At 43.5% G+C, this 16,747-nt stretch overlaps 1 protein-coding gene across 32 annotated transcripts in view; it reads left to right on the top strand.

Annotated features, from left to right (window-relative positions):
* MAP4K4 (mitogen-activated protein kinase kinase kinase kinase 4) overlaps positions 1 to 16,000 on the top strand; it is a 170,312-nt gene extending 154,312 nt beyond the window's left edge. For 28 of the 32 annotated variants that reach the window (XM_050915569.1, XM_050915559.1, XM_050915586.1 and 25 more), the window contains 7 exons: positions 1,635 to 1,778; positions 7,341 to 7,475; positions 10,438 to 10,538; positions 11,275 to 11,424; positions 12,245 to 12,404; positions 14,438 to 14,577; positions 15,328 to 16,000. In XM_050915569.1, the coding sequence (XP_050771526.1) occupies positions 1,635 to 1,778; positions 7,341 to 7,475; positions 10,438 to 10,538; positions 11,275 to 11,424; positions 12,245 to 12,404; positions 14,438 to 14,577; positions 15,328 to 15,411 (914 nt within the window). In that variant the 3' untranslated portion in view covers positions 15,412 to 16,000. Of the gene's footprint in view, positions 1 to 1,634; positions 1,779 to 7,340; positions 7,476 to 10,437; positions 10,539 to 11,274; positions 11,443 to 12,244; positions 12,405 to 14,437; positions 14,578 to 15,327 lie in introns of all 32 variants that reach the window. The other 4 variants (XM_050915588.1, XM_050915577.1, XM_050915574.1 and 1 more) reach the window with 1 other exon arrangement.
* Positions 16,001 to 16,747: the final 747 nt, after the last annotated feature.

Here is a 16,747-nt window from a genome sequence, read left to right as displayed (position 1 = left end):
TCCGGGTGAAATGCCCCTGGGGGCTGTGGGATGGGATCCAGTGGGTGCAGACCCATGTGGGGGATGCAGAGGCAGGAGGAGGGCAGGAAGGGGACAGAGGAGGTGTCAGCAGCTGAAGGAGAGCCTGGAAGGGCAGCAGGCCCTCTCCCAAGACAGGCTTTGTGCCTGCCAGCATCTGTGGGCTCTCCTGCCTGGAGGAGGCAGAGGAGTAGCGGAGCAGCAAATTTGAACAGAGAGACATGATAGTTTCTGGGGACTTTTCAGAGCGCCCCAGCACCCAGCAGCTCAGGCCCCTTCCCCGTCATTATCTCCTCCTGGCTGCCACTCTGCTCCCCTCTAACACCCTGTCCCCTTTGGGAGACACCTCATGCCCCCTGGGTCAGGGTTAATGTGCACTCCCTTTTGCAAACCGCTCCCTTGCCTGGTAGCCAGGGTGTTGTTTAGGTGGCGTTCCTCGTCCTTGTGAGCAATGCCCTTTTTCGATACTGTGAGCAGGCATGTCACTGCTATAGATGCAGACTGCACCGAGATACAGACTCCTGTGCGCTGGCCCCATGTGCTGCATTAGAAAAGGTTCATTATGGGATCAGCCCAGATGATACATCCATTGGCACCAGTATAGTTATATCTGGGGATTAATTGTCTGACTAGGGATTAAGGCCGTTAAGCAATACAGCTACGATCATCTTGTGTGAGTTTCGCTTTTCTTCTTTAATTATTTTATTATGCTTAAGGATGACAAGTTTTACATTGGGATTGCGACATAGAAGTCTAATAAAGCGAGTCATGCATTTGATTTGATTTCCATTCCCTGTACTGTATCTGACCTGTCTCTGCACAATTTATGAGCTCCTGGACTGAAACACTATTGCAAATAAATAGTTAAGAAATTTAAGAGTGATAATATATTAACAGATTTTTAAAACCTAGTCTCATATGTTTACATATATTTATTACTAAAAAAATGTAAATATTTTTATATACTGAGGTTTTGTGGACTCTTGGAAAGCGTTCCAGTGGATGTTTGGACCTTTGTATAAACTGGCCTACTGACTTTTCTCATCTGTATTTGCTTGATCTTTAGGAGAAATCTGTGGAAACACAAGATTACTATAATTCCTCTAGTTTTAACATTCAGATGGAAAAGATTGTTGGGAAGCTGAGGACCAACCCTGTGCCTATCCTTTTACAAGAGGGCTGCACCACAATCTGTTTCTCCCAGTGGGGACCACTGCTTTTTTGCAATGTCCTTGTCAAAAGCACCCTGTTACCAACCCCCCTATCAACAGCTAATACATCTTTGGAATACATAAGCTTGGGTACCACTTTGTGCCTCACCCCTCCTCCAACATTCGCGTGCCTTTTTGTTTGGGAACTGGTGCTCTAGAAAGCTCCCCATGGTCTACCAGTCTCTCACTCTCTTGAACACTGCAGTTTGGTGTCAGTAGGTACTGTGAGCAGGTAATGTAGAGAGCCTCTACATCATGAGATCTTTTAGGCTGCAGGCAGCTGACACCCAACCAGCGGTGGTTAGACCTGCTTGAAACAAGACAGTTGCTATATCAAGCATCATTTCATCAGAATATGTGGAAAATCTGTGTGCTAACTTGAATCTTTGGTTTTGTTTCTTCCAGGAGTGAACTTGTTAGTAGGCACTGAAAGTGGTCTGATGCTGCTAGACAGAAGTGGTCAGGGGAAGGTTTATCCGCTCATCAATCGAAGACGATTCCAGCAAATGGATGTACTTGAAGGGCTGAATGTTTTGGTGACAATTTCTGGTAAAGTTAACTGTTCAACGTGATTTTTTTTTCCCCCCATCTTCCATGGTATGTCAGAAAGCTTTTCTTGGCAGCCTGTGTGTTGAGGGGGAAGTCCTGACTTGACTGAAGTCAGTGGGTTTTCCATCATTTCACCTCTCTGAGTCTACAGTTTGTTTCTGCAAGTGAATCATTTTCCATACAACACTCTGTGCCTGCTTACCCTCTGTCCTTCCTCCTGTGGAGTGGCCTTTAAAAATGCTGGACGGGTTTGGGGGAAATGTGTGGCTTTGTTTGTTTGTTCAGTGTTTGGGAGCTGTAAGTTAATGCTTTGTGAAGTTTGTAAAAATGGCATTCTTTCCCTCTGTCATGATTACTTTCAATCTGGCCTCTTTCTAACCAAAACATGATTTGCTACTTGATTTTAAAGAAGTCTTGTGTGTTAAAATCTGTAGAATGGGAAATGCTCTTGTGAAGTAGGTAAATAAGATGTGCAGTGAGCGTGTGTGTGTTTGTGAGAGGGGAGTACAATGGGTACATGATGTGGAAATTACCAGTGTGAGAAGGCAGATCGGTGCAGCTTTTGGCCTTGTCTCTCACTGGGCGCAACTGCAGATGGCAAAGCAACGGGAGATGAAGGGTGGTGGTGATTGTTGTGTTTGTTTTGTGTGCGCTGATGAAAAATGTGTTTTATGAAGCTTGAGGTTCCAGACTCTTTGGCTCCAGAGAGTTATTGCGTAAGGTTATCCTGCCATTAAGCAACTTGATGTGGTGCAGTGTTAATCTTTTTTCACAGGTGTCATTCAGCCATTTACCTTCCTTTTGCTTTGGTTTGTTTGTGAAATCAGCCTTTGCTATGCTGTGCATGTGTGACAGGGAGAGGATGTTAAATGAGGTTTCTCACAGTGGCCCCTGTGTTGTTGTTCAGAGCCACCCAAAATTTTGTTGACACTCCGGAACCCCTCTGACTCCACTGGAGGAGCTGTCTGGCTCTCCCAACACTTGTGCAAAAGGACACTCACCTAGACAATTTAATGCAATTTAATGCATTAGCAGTGTTATGCTACTACAGGTCCAAAGAACTGTGCCAATGCTGGTGTCGTCAACACGGGACTTTGTTTCTGTCTAGAACAACTGTATTTTATTGGCTTGTTGCTTGCTGCGTCCTCAGCTACAGCTATGCTGTGAAATCTTTAAAAAGAAAAGATGAATCAAGGAGGGTTTAAGAAACCACAACCTGCGGTGTGTCCTTTTGATGCCTAATGCTGTACGTTAAGATGTAAGCTGTTTGAAAAGCACCATTAGATAGAGTTTATTCTATAGTAGACCTTGTAAACAAAAATATTGTATAATCCAACTTGTGTAAATTCTGTTGGTTTGAAGCATACCCTACACAGGCAACAAGTGTCTGTGATTCAATCTTGTGTGTAATTGTTTTAGGTTTATTTACGTTTGCGTCAGTCACGATCCGAGTACCCTGACACATCCGTTTTCTTTGTTTCCTTCAAAACTATTGCTTCCTCTGTGGAGACACGCTACATTAACCCTTAAGAAATCAGCTGATCTTTGGCTGGTTTATGCCTTCGTCTCTGTCACATCTCATGCGTTTTATGGGAGGTTACTGGAGTACGAGGCAGGAAGGAGGCATCCCTGCCTGCCGAGAGGCAGGGCTGGGGGAGCATACTCAGCGAAACTGTGATGCTGTTATGCCCAGGCTCCCCCTTACATCCCTCTTTTGGCTTCTGCGCTGCAGTTCTCAATTTAAGCTACCCTCATGCTGGACTTCCCTTAATATCTTTTATTTGCAGTGAGGTGCTCCACCTCTCCAGGCAGACTAGGAATGCTGAAATGAGGTCATGTTTCTGCTAACAGTCCGTTTTGGCAGATTGGTTATGGAGCTGCCTCTGAGCTTTGTCCGAGGACTGCTACCACTTCACTGGGAGCGTTGTTCAGCTCCCTACGGGGCACTCGGCCCTATGTTCCCTCGACTTTTTCGGGAAGTGATGTGCTGACAGTGGTGAGGTTTGAAAGGTGTCACCACATTGTTCGAAGAAGTTGCAGTGCATTAGGATTTCAAGGGGATTGTCACCTAAAATTGCTTTTAATATACACTCTTGAGTCTGAAAACCTGAAATCAATTCTTACCCCAATTTATATCTGAAATACAAAACTTTTTGACAACAAAGCTTTTGATACTGAGATACTGAGCTGCTACAGCTTGTACAAGAAAGCTTTGCAGGTCAAAGCAGAGTAGTTAATCGGTTCTTCAGTTCATACTGTTGGGAGGCAAAAACATAGTTTCGGCTGCTCAGGTAATACAATGCTGAGAGTCATAAAAATGCCAGAGAAGGGAGCAGTGACGTGCATACAGAACACGCTCCACTTGTGGCTTCCTGAGGGTTTTGCCAGCCCAACTGGCTGATGGTGACACTCGGGAAGGTAGGAAAGGATGACAGAGTAGAAGAACTGGTTGGAATCTGCCTGCTTAATAATTAAAAACCACAGCGACAATAAAAACAAAAACTCAATATAGGAAAAAGGACTTTGCATTTGAAACGATGTCTGTGGGAGAATCAGAGCCGGGAGTTCTCATAGAAGTCACTGACTGATCAGTTCATTTAATGGCTGGAGCAGAGTTTTCTTTCTTATTTCATGACCATAACAATTAGACAAAAAAAAAAAAAAAAGACCAGATTTTTGAGAGCTGTTTAAACTGCCTGGTAGAGATTTACAAGCAGAAGGATCTAATCCCCCCACTCCCAATATGAACATTAAGAGCAGCATAACTTGTTGAAATACATGTATAGCCATGTTTATATAGCTAACCAGTCCTGCTCTTTTCATGTCAGGCTGCTGAAAGGCAGAGGAATTTCCTGTCTTGTGACTTTCCTTGTGGTCTAGACACTAAAATACAATGGGAACACACTTGAGATATTTCTCTGTTGTTTTGAAAAATGTTTCTGGTTGGAGAGAAATACCCTAGTGCACATCATGTGAACCAAAAAAAAAAAAAAAAGAGCCACGTGCTGGGAAATTCCCGTGTGTACTGTTTGTTCTGAGTCTTCAAGTTTGACTAAGCTACTGGGGAAGCTAAAGCCATGGAAATACCTGAGAGAGAATTTGTCTCCCGGTGGACAGGGACTTGTGGTGGTTTTAAAAACTTTCGGTGCTGACCTTGTACTGACCTTGATCCCTCTGAGCTCTTCCTCACCCAGAACTGCAGTGTCTTCTGGTCTGGACTGTGTTCCCTGTTTTTTGGTGTTTCTAAAAGGGCCCTTGTGGCTATCGTTTGCAGTATTTTCATGGGAGGACCTTTCCTTGGTCAGATGTGGGACTTCTGAGAATATTGTTTCCTGCTCTGGTCCCTTTTCCATATCTTCAGAAAGCTACGGAAGTGGTGGGGCTTTATCGCTTTATGAAACATGGCTTAATAAATATGAAGTCAGGCAATAAATGAGGGTGCTCATTTATTGCCAAACCTGCTGTGACATTTGTAGTGGGGATAAACAAAGGACAGTGCAATGTTACTTCACATTTCATTTCGTGCCATCAGAGCACAAGGGCTTTTAAAATTAAATAGCAGGTCCAGTATTTGAAAATGGGTCTCCAGTTCCACTTTAAAATTAAGCTCAGTGAACAGATTTTTGACTTTGAAACTGCCTCCTCTTTTCCTCCTGCCCTTCCCCATCCAAGTAATCATAAAAGGATCTTTTAGACTGTGTGTCTTTGTAACGGAACAGCTTGTGGCGCTGGAGTCCATGGAGCAGCCTGTTTGCAAGCTGTGCTTCCCCATGTGCTGCCCCAGCCCCTGCAGCTGCTTTTCCCGAGGAGTCCAGCTCTGTTTGGGGATCCCCTGCCATCAGGGTAGGGGCTCTGCACCAGCTCCAGGACCCCAGTGTGGAGCTGGCTGGGCACAGCAGGATGGTCTTAATGCTCAGGCTTCATGTCCTGCTGCAACCGATGTCCCCTGATGCTGTACGCTCATCCCTGTCTCTGAAATGAGCAGCCAGCTGTGAACTGATCCATCAGTAGGCACCATGTGAAAACTTAAAAGACAAATTAAAGACATTAGCTGAACTCTATAGCTGGATCTGGCTGGCAGGCTGCTAGGTGGACTGTCCTGACAGGTCATGGCTTTTTGCAGCGTAGACCAGTACTGTGTCACTTGGCCAGCCCAGCACTGACCGCAGTACAGGCCAGCTGTCGTCTTCTCAGTTCCAAGGGCCATGAAACACTGTCCACAGTTGCCCGGCTGCCTCATTGTGGCTGGTGAAGCACTAGCATGGAGCTACTCCACTGACAAGTTGGGTCCCTGAGAGCATCTCCTATTTCCTTTCCTGGCGCAGAGACCTCATGGAGCCGTATTAAATGGCTCCTAGTCAAAGCAGGAATGATCTCTCTTCCTCGCCTCCAGCTTCATCTGTGGGACTGTAATGGCTTTGGGCAGCAAAGGCACTGGAGGAAGGAGGATGCAAGCTTTGAGTATGTGCATTTAGGGCCACCTTCTCGCTAGTTCAGCAAATGCTTTGTAGGCCATTAGTTGTTAAAGAATCACTGATAAAGTTTATCATGAACCTTGCTCTGCGTTCAAAAAGGCCTTCTCATATTGAGAGTTAAGAGTCCTAGCTGTATTTTGATGACCGTGGCAGATGCGTTGTCAATTGAAGATAGGGCAGCCTGGGCAAGTAGATTCTCTCACCTGTGGAGAAGAAACACCTCTTGCAGTTTCTGTGTGCAGCCTGATAAGTATTACACCCCTTGCAGCACAAGGGAAGGGCTGCTGACAAAGCAGTTGTCAGCTTTTAGCAAGCGGATGAAGTTTGCATGGACCGTGTGAAATTCTCTCACTGCAGTTTCAGATATTGTACATTTTTCCTTACAGCAGAACTGGTGTAAAGTGGTTCAGTAATGAAATTGTTTAGTGCTGTTGTCTGGTGTGCTTTTCCACCAGGGGAATAATGAACAATTTTATTAAAACTTGACCAGTTTGCGTCTCCGAGGATGATAGAAGGGATGGAAATGTCCTGGTCACTAACTAGAAGGAATTTGTAAAATACATTTCATCACTGTATTCTTCTTCACCTTTGCTTCCTCCTTTCAAACCAGTCCTACTCTCTTCTGATAGCCGTATAGATAATTTCAGGCCTCAAATTCCATCCTGCTGCTCTTCTACAGTTTTGTGCGAAAAAGAGCTGTTCTGACTCAGCTATGTATTTTTTTTTTTTATCTCAGTGCATGACTCTCTGGTGCTTTTGTTGTGGGAGTATAACCCTTTTCTAATAAAAGTTGTTTGCGTCCTAAGAACCAGACAACCGAAGGACTGTTCCCTTTAGTTTGTCATTTTATGTTCACGTGGTATTACCGTGTCTCTCTGTCATTGACTGTCAGGAAAGCATGTGTTTGGGTGGAGTCTGGAGTAAAGCCGTTGTGGACATAAAAACTGAGGGAGATCTCTGTGGATGCAGCAGTTTCTCCTTCATTGTTATTTTGGTTTGCTCTGCAGGGCTTTCTGTTTGCTTGGGCAGGGTTTTTTGCACTTACCTTCCTATGGAGAGAAACCAAACTTTTTCATTTTGTGGCCAGGTAAGAAGAACAAGTTGCGAGTTTACTATTTGTCCTGGTTAAGAAATAAAATCCTTCACAACGACCCTGAAGTAGAAAAGAAACAGGGCTGGACAACGGTGGGCGACTTGGAAGGCTGTGTGCACTATAAAGTTGGTGAGTAGCGAATGCAGTAATCAAATCATCGGGATAAAAGGTGGCTGAGAAAGGGAACTGCAGTGCATGTAGCTGCTGGGTTTAAGGTTTGGTTTTATTTCTAGCTGTCTTCCCTGTCCCTCGGGGTGAACTTCTCTGGCAAAGCACCAGAATAGATGGCAAGTTACTGGGTTAAACTGAATATGGGAGAGGTTTTGTGGTGGGATGCTGGGCTGTGAACTGGAGCGGGCGCAAATCCCCATCTGTCTCCTTCCCGTAGTGAATGCAACTTCCAGGAGAGTGCTAATAAGGCCAGTGAAGGCTGGTAATGTTTTGCCACCTTTGTTAGACCCTTTAGGTAACAGAGGGTCTCTTGTCAACCAGCAGCTGTTCCCTTCACCAACAGGTTTCCCTGATCTTTTACCATGATGAAATCACATGCTGGAATGGAGTGAAAAAAGTTTCTCTCTTTAATGTAGATTTTAAAGACTAGGGGGGGAAAAGAAAAGGAAAAAAAAGAAAGAGAGTGGGAGGAGAAAGCAAGCCCAGCTAGTGCATGAGCTTTGGGGAGGCATCTGGGAACAGAAGCATATGTTTAACTTCAAGATGATTCATTGATTCCCCTTAGCTCACGAAATTTCCTAATGCCATCTCAGATCCACTGCAGTACAGTTACGGGATGAAGTGTGTTTTCACTAGGCAGGTGCCTTTTGAGTGGTTTTAAGTAATTTAAATGGATTTGGCTGTAGAAACTTCCACCAAACCTAGTGAAAGACATGTAGCATTCAGTCAGCAGAGTATGCAGTGAGTCTGCTGCCCTGCAGGTGGGGATATGAACCAAGAGCTCTTTCTCCTGCTTCGGTTTCATGATGCATCTTAATGGGCACTGGATGTTGTCTTTGATTTGGTTTTCTCCTAAGAGCCAGCTCAGTTCCTTTCCAGCTGTGTCAGTCAATGCGGAGCAGCAGCAATCAGACTGAGCTCAGTCTCCTCCTGTCATGCGTGTGCTCTTGGAAAAACCTGCTAGTGGGGTGTAATCAATAACGATGGCAGTAAGTGACTGCTGAACCAGGAGCTTGACCCCAAAACCGATTAATAATGTACTTCTCTGGTATCATACCCCAGGGTGTCAGCAGCATAATGAAGTGGCCTGTTAACAATACATTAACAGCTATTGAAAGGAGGCTTTCCAGCAGGGAAGTGTCTGAAACAAAGAGCATTCTCTTCCAGATGAAGAGGGGTTTGTTACCCTGGGCTGCAGCCTGGCACTGAACTTTCCTCTGAACCACAGATGTACAGTAGACTTCTTCAGGTAGTGAGAGGCCTCTTTGACAGCTGCGCTTCAGTTCCCAAGAAGGATGAGCTCTGCCAATAGTTGGGCTCACAGTCTGGAGGCTGCCACCGAGGCAGCTGGCACTGATCGCTTCCTTGTCTCTTTGATGCAACAGGGGTCTTGGACGTCAGGGTGAAGTGGTATTTATGGATCTTGATTGCTTCAGGCAACTTTTGGCTCCTCTAAATGATAAATTGCTCTTTTGAAACTTAAGATTTGGGTGAATTCCCAGATAGCACCCAGAGCAAAGGATGAGGATTATCAAAGGTCCCCTTTCACAGATAAGGTGGTTTTGTTCAACACTCCGCTCTTCCCCGAGAAAAAATTCCAAGAAGTCTTGTAAGCTAGACAAGACTGAATAAAAGCTCTGTTTTTAGTCAGTACAGCTGTGGAGGTTGAGAGACTTTTTTTTATCTGTTGAAAAAGTGTCAAGGCCTTTAGCACTTATAGTTCAGTAGTCTTGCTTTCCTGCAGAGTAAAAAGAGAGCAAGTAGTAGCTTTGTCTCCCTGTTGCCTACCAAGAGACAACAACTGCAGGCTTGTACAGTAGTAAGATATCTAAAAGACATTAAAATAGTATTTATTAAAGGAGTCTTCTTCTCACAAGTCTGAGATTTTTCACTTCTGCCATGTTTCAAAATCAGTTTTGGTTGGGAGATAAAATGGCAGAAGGTGAAGGTGCACAGAATTACTCATTGTTTTGGAAGAGTGTCATATTTCCCCTAAAACTTGGGGTAAAGAGGTTGCAGAAACCTCCAGAGGTTTCTCAGTGTCATCTAAATAATGCTAATTTTTTTTTCTCCACCTAAAAAGAGTGCTGGAAACAGGTTAACAAACCTCAGCATTTGGAAGTCCCCATGATCTGTTCCTTCCCAAATCCAGATGGCAGCTGGAAATGCAGATCCAGCGACACTTCTGGAATGGCCATTTCTAGACTTTATCAGTCCCCTCCTGAGAACAGTAGTAGTGAACAACATTTTTCTGATGGTTAATTTAGCCAGCTGTTTGAATGTGACAACAGAGTTAGCTGATCCACCAATGCTCCAATATATGTAATGACACTTTATTTCTGATAAATTCTGTGGACTTTTTTTTTTTTTCCAAATGAATTATCTCAGACTTCAGGGACAAAGGAAAGTGCTCTGCTATCAAACTTGCCTTTTGCTTTTGAAATTGACTTGTTTCTTAACTTTTTATTTCAGTTCCTTTTTTTTCCTCCTTTCCTCTGGGGAATTTTACCATCAGCTCAAAATACCACTGCCAGTGCTGTCACTGGAACTGCCAATACACTCTGCCACAGTCATAGCCTTCTTTTATTGGAAATGTCCCTGTCTGAAAACCGATTTTCTTGTCTTGATGAGTAAGCACTGTCTAATGTGGGGAAAAAAAAAAAGTGTAAATAAGTGTGTACAGACTAGGTAATTCAAAACATGGTGACAGGTTCAGTTACTGATAAGAGTAATGATTTTTGTGGCATAAATGTGTCAAAATACTTAGCTACATAGAATTAGCAATCCTAAAATGCAGTGTTACTAAAAACCTCCAAATGTATGTAAGTATGGAGAAATATTGTCGTTTTCTGCTTTCTTGAAGTAACTGGAATGACTTTGGAATTACTGATGAATTCTTTTTTGTTTTGTTTAATTTCAGTAAAATATGAAAGAATCAAGTTCTTGGTAATTGCATTGAAGAGTTCTGTGGAAGTCTATGCATGGGCACCAAAGCCATACCATAAATTTATGGCCTTTAAGGTAACAGTATATTTCAGCCATACGTAGGATTTTCTCATAGCCACTTGCAGTTACACTTTACAAAAATGTTCTGACGTTTTGTCATGGCCGTATTACAAGTTCTTTAGTAAATCTGCCACAAACTTCGTATTATATTTTAGTTTAGGAGTTTTTTTAACTCTAAGAGGCAGTACGCTTAAAGTTCTAAATTGTAACTGAGCATAAACGAATAATCAAAGTGACACAGCATCACAACTGTTTGTTTCATCTCTCTATAAATAAAACATGAGGCAGAGAGAAGTGAACTGAGTCTAAACATCTTCATCTGAGCAGAACAAGTCATTAACTGATACTCAGCATTGTCATTTTTTTTGAACGCTGCAAGAATGAACTTAGCTGGCTTGGTATAATTACCAGACTGATTTACAGACTGTCGGTTGTGCAGATTGAAGTAAACACTACAGGAGTGTCAAATTGCCCTGAACTTTGGGGAAAACAATTCTTACTAAACAACAAACAGACCAACTAAGTAAACCCCACAGAAAATAGCTTACAATATTATGTGATTGAAATGCAACAGGTTGCAGAGTAATCTGTCCTTGTCCATGAGAGACATGTTAGCCTAACTGGTCTGGTGGATGGGGGCCAGAGGGACATGGGAGGAATAACCCCATAATATGTGCATTAGAGCGTGTTTTTGTAAAACCCACTGTGGTTCTAAGCAGTAATGTAAATCTCACTGATGATTGTCTCACAGTCGTTTGGAGAATTGATACATAAGCCATTGCTGGTGGATCTAACCGTAGAAGAAGGTCAGAGACTAAAAGTGATCTATGGCTCCTGTGCTGGCTTCCATGCCGTTGATGTGGATTCAGGATCGGTCTATGATATTTATCTACCAACACATGTAAGAGCTTCTGCTGGGGTCAGGTTTTTTCTTTCTTTCTGGTGTCCCGTCCCTGTCCCTGTCCCCTTTTCTCAGATGACCAACATGTCAGGCTGTCCCTGTGGATCACTGCCGGATGCTGGCAGCAGTAAATTGGGTGGAGGGGTCTGAGCAGATGCGGCCACATGCGCTTAGGGGCTTGTGCCTCACTCTCTGTCCTCTCCTCATGGTCAGTATGTCTCCATGGTTGGGAGCTGCCCACTCAGATCTGATGTGGGCCAACGTGACTGTTTCAGGGGTAGCAGCTAAATGGCCAAGAGCGTTGCAAATGCCCGGCAGAGGCTGCAGGGGAGGTGGCAGTACAAATGACATGACAGCCCACTGATGAGATTCAACAGGGTTGGCAAAGGCCAGGGGGCCTCAGCTACCAAGGTTTCCCGTTGTTCATTGTACACAGAGGTGTCAGGTGAGCCTGCAGTGTGTGATGTACCTCCCCAAGCACTATTCACTACAGTGCAGAGGTCTGAGGTCTGCATCTGGGCTGCTTGCCCCAGTCTCCCTTTCTGCCCGTGGAAAGAAATGGGCACTCCTACAGAGAAGTTAATCTTTCCTGTTTGTAGATGTCTGCCCTAAGATGAGAGGATTTGTGCCCCAAGGGTTTACAGGTCTGTGTTGTCACTGTGTAGGGTGTCTAGCTCGGGGGGAGCAGAGCTAGCACTTCTAAAGTGAGTGAATCCCCAATCTGCTGTCAGCCAAAATCAAAGATCACCCAGCCCTTTCTCTCAGCACAGGCTCTGTGGCATTAAAACAACAGGCTTCCTCTTCTCTTCTGTCTCTGTAGATCCAGAGCAGTATCCAACCTCACGCAATCATCATTCTCCCAAACACGGATGGGATGGAGCTACTGGTCTGCTACGAGGATGAAGGAGTTTACGTCAACACGTACGGAAGGATAACCAAGGATGTGGTTCTGCAGTGGGGAGAAATGCCAACTTCAGTTGGTAAGTGCCTCTGGCGAGTCATGTACAACGTGCTGTTAGGGAGCGTGAGTGCGTGCACGCGGACAGAAGGAAGGTGCATCGGGTTTGATTTCAGATTCAGAAGCAGCAATGCTGTAGTATTCCTGGAAAACAGCTGCGCAAAGTGGAGGGTAATCATATGGATCTGTTTTGTGCTGAGTTTTTAAGAACAAAATCCAAACAAGCAAGTTGCGGAGTTCAGGAGTGAAAAACTCACCAGCGCCTCTGTAGGCTGCTGCAGAATTTTTGCTAGACAGCCACAAAGTTGTGGAAACCTTTCAGTATAAAGACATGTAAGGTGGCAGATGGGTAAGATACTATTATGGGTAATACTATATAGATAACAGTCTGTGTATCTGATTTGATGTGTTTAATTCACCTGCAGATTGCTCATCTATCGTAGCATGATAGTTCTCCCACATCTCTCCGGTTCAAAATCAGGTAGTTTTGAGAGTGGGAGCAATGAGTGTAGCAAAATGGGCGCAGATTTGTTACGGACACAAGTACACACCAGGATCCTTCTTACTGCCTGTGCTGCCGTATTTCAGTGCTGAGCTGTGGTCACACCTTCCTTTTGTTTGGGCAAGCACATTGCATTTTATGTGCTTTGGAATGGATGCATGTATTGGGAGATGACTGCTGATAGCTGTTCGAGCAACGCAAACAATAATGGAGGAGGAAATTTAAAGAGGTTTCATGCACAGCTTGTTCACTCCTGTGGTTTTTAACTCTTGACTAGGTCTAAAAGCAAGCACAATTTATCAGCTGGCAACTTGCAGAGCCTTTGGGGACTGGAGTGCCTGTGAAGTAAGTGGTGCTGAGGCAGCTCACACCATCTGAACATCTCATCTGACAATTTTTAGAAGCCATTTGGCCCAGTTACCACTAGTGACATATTTAAAAAATAAATAAATCTCCAGCATGATGGTATATGCAATGTTATAGGTGTACATTATACTGTAGTAGATAATTTGATTTGATTTCAGTGAAAATTAATATGAAAAAATCTATAAAAGGGAAGTACTGCAAAATTAAATATTTTAAAATTTTGCTTGCTAAAAGCTATTGTTCTTTTTATTTTTCTGTTAAGTATGCATGCAAATCAGAGGCAACAGCTTATTCCTCATTAAGTCCCATATGTTATTTTTGGCAGCGTTCCTAAGACTATCCATCAAATTGCTTTTTGAATATACCTTTTCACAATGCTGGTGACTTTCTCCTTTATTTGATTTTTTACTGCTATCAAGAACAGATTTTTTTCCTCATGCTACTACTAATCTGTTTTCCCCCAGTGACACTCTAAGGAAGAATGCTTGATTTTTTTGCTTTATTTGCGCACAAAGGAAAGCAGTATGACAAATAATAGTATTTCCACTTGGAGAGCTTAATATGAACCTCTTTTGAGATATACAGAATGCTTTTCAGACCAATTGGCTTTCTCAAGGAGATCAGTTTTTTGAAGTATTACTCCTATTAGAGGAGGCTAGCTCATTTTTTTTCTGGTTTTCCCTTTCCCTCTCCTCTTTCTCTATTTTTGCTGACAAACTCCTTCAAGGAGGGGAAATAACACCATAAGACACTGAGCTGGTGCTGGGGACATACTGGAGTGGATGGGTTTAGTCTATTTAAACCTTGGGTTCTGCTTTCTCCTTGTCAACACCTAATTAGCCTGTCTCTTTGCCAAACTTGGGAGAAAAAGCCTATGTAAAAACTCGATGTTCCTTCCATTTAATTGAAGGTTGTAAAGTTCCTTTTGTGTCATGAATGCTCAGGGAAGAAGTATATAACTAACATAGAAAACCCACAGGGAAATTTAAAAAGAAAAAAGAAGGTATTTTTAGGCATCATGAAGGTGCTGAGGACAGAAATAGCACTCTGAACATGTGTGTAGTTATAATACGCACATGCAGGTAATTTTTAACTAGAGTGCATCAATATATTCCTCTGCTTTTTAGTTCCTCCATGTTGCCCTCTACCTGTCCTAATGCGCTGTGTGCTGTGTTTTCTTTCCAAAGCGTACATCCGATCCAACCAGATTATGGGCTGGGGAGAAAAAGCTATCGAAATACGATCGGTGGAAACTGGACACTTGGACGGTGTGTTTATGCACAAAAGGGCACAAAGACTCAAGTTTTTATGTGAACGCAATGACAAGGTATAATTCCCCCACCCCAGTTTGTTGCCAAGATGATAAATGTGTACTTTAACTGGGTACTTGCGTTGGGTTGACCCTGACCAGCAGCCAAACACCCACCCAGCCTCTCACTCCCCTCTCCCATGGGATGGGGAGAAAATAGAAGGAAGGCGAAAACACTCGTAGATCAAGATAAAGACAGTTTAATAAGGGCAGCAAAAGCTACGCACGCAAGCCAGGCAAAATAAGGAATTCATTCACAACCTGCCGTTGGCAGGCAGGTGTCCAGCTGCTTCCCAGGAAGCAGTGCTTCAGCACGTGTAACGCTTGCTTGGGAAGACAAATGTCATCACCACAATGTCCCCCCTGTCCTCTCCCTCTCCCTGAGCTTTTGTTGCTGAGCATGATGTTACATGTTATGGGACATACCTTTGGTCGGTTTGGGTCGGCTCTCCCGGCATTGTCCCCTCCCAGCCTCTTGCCCATCTCCAGCCCTCTGGCCTTTGAGGGGCGACGGGGCCAGAGAGACAGCCTTGATGCTGCGCAAGCGTCGTTCAGCAGTAGCCAAAACACTGGTGTGTTAATAACACTGTTTAGCCACAAATGCAAAGCCCATGCAGCACCATATGGGCTGCTATGAAGAACATCAGCTCCACCCCCACCAGACCCAGCACAGCACTGCAATTGCACTGTAAATACCAGGGACAGTGAAGGCAAATTAGAGCCACTGCTGTCCTACCTGTTGAATTTACCAATCTCTTTTCTTTGCAGGTTTTCTTTGCCTCCGTACGGTCGGGTGGAAGCAGTCAAGTCTATTTCATGACCCTTGGCAGGACTTCTCTTCTGAGCTGGTAGAAGCGATGGGATTTGGCGAGGAATTGCTGACATCCAGAGTCTGAGATCTTCATAACTCGGAATTATTTTCAACTGGAGTACAGACCTGCACTAATGCAGCACTCTGTGTAAATGTGTGTGCAGGCATCACTGGTGTTAGGTTTCTTTTTGTTTTTCAACTGAGGCTGCGACGCAGCTGGTGCTGTAAAGATATTGCCATCAGGTGCTACAGTGTCTTTGAGATTTGGGATCACACTAGAAAGCTACAGGTCGTCTTTTCACTTCAGCTCCAGGATTCCTAGGCTTTGAAGGATTCTGTTTGTTAGTATTAAAACAGAGAGGGGGAAAAAAAGGAAAAAAAAAAAACCCAGACTTACCATGAACATGCTGTTGAGTGGACAGGAGGCAGGCAAGAGAAGGTGAGAAGAGGTGTAGAGAGTCAGACTGGCTGAAACAGAGGGCAGATCTAGTCTAGTAATGTTAACAATGTATTTAAGTGACATTTCTTTTTTGTAATGTGACAATATGTGGACAAAGAGGAAGGTGCAGGTTTTAAGAAGTTAATATTTATAAAATGTGAAAGACACAGTGACTAGGATAACTTCTTCTTGGGGACAGGGAGGGTGGGAAGGGGCTCGGGGTGGAATTCTTGGGTTTTTTTGGTTTCTGCAGTTTTATTTTGGCCTGGCCAATAACTTTAGTCATTTTCTGTGTACCAGGTATTGCCTGAAACATGTGCAGGTGATTAAAAAAAAAAAAAAAAAAAAAGGAAAAAAAAAAATGTTCATTTTCTATAATGATTCTGTGTTAGGCCAGAACTTGGTTATGTCACAGTATTAGCACTGCCTCAGTTAAAGGTTTAATTTTTGTTTAAACCTAGAAGTGCAACAACAGTTTTACCACAGTCTGCACTCGCAGAACTAAAAAAAAAAAAAAAAGAAATAAAATCCAAACTACATATGTTTATTTTTTGTGCCTACCTCATTGTTTTTAATGCATAAAATAAAAGAGGTGGTTTAGTTTATACGTTTTTAGGTGAAAACCATTAATGTCTAATTTAATCTTAATACCAAAACTACCAGATTGAAAGGTTTCTGACTGTTATTGCATAGCAAGTTTCAGCAGGAGGAGAGAGTGGTCCATTGGGGCAATAGCGGTAGCGGTATGGCAGTGAGACACTGATTAATGTAATTTGCTTACAAAATTTGGTGAAGCAAGCATTTTTTTAAACCAGTTTCATCCTTAATAGAAGTCTGAATTTAGCCTAAAAGCAGAGGTTTCACTCTCCTAACACGTGGGCTTAGTAACAGGCAGGTAAAAATAACTAGGCTAGTTCTATAAACTTTTAAATGTTGTA

Source organism: Gymnogyps californianus, chromosome 1, assembly GCF_018139145.2.
Source record: "Gymnogyps californianus isolate 813 chromosome 1, ASM1813914v2, whole genome shotgun sequence".
In the NCBI taxonomy this organism is placed as follows: domain Eukaryota; kingdom Metazoa; phylum Chordata; class Aves; order Accipitriformes; family Cathartidae; genus Gymnogyps; species Gymnogyps californianus.
The sequence above is the reverse complement of the archived record's forward strand: the minus strand, read 5'-3'. Positions and strand labels throughout refer to the sequence as shown.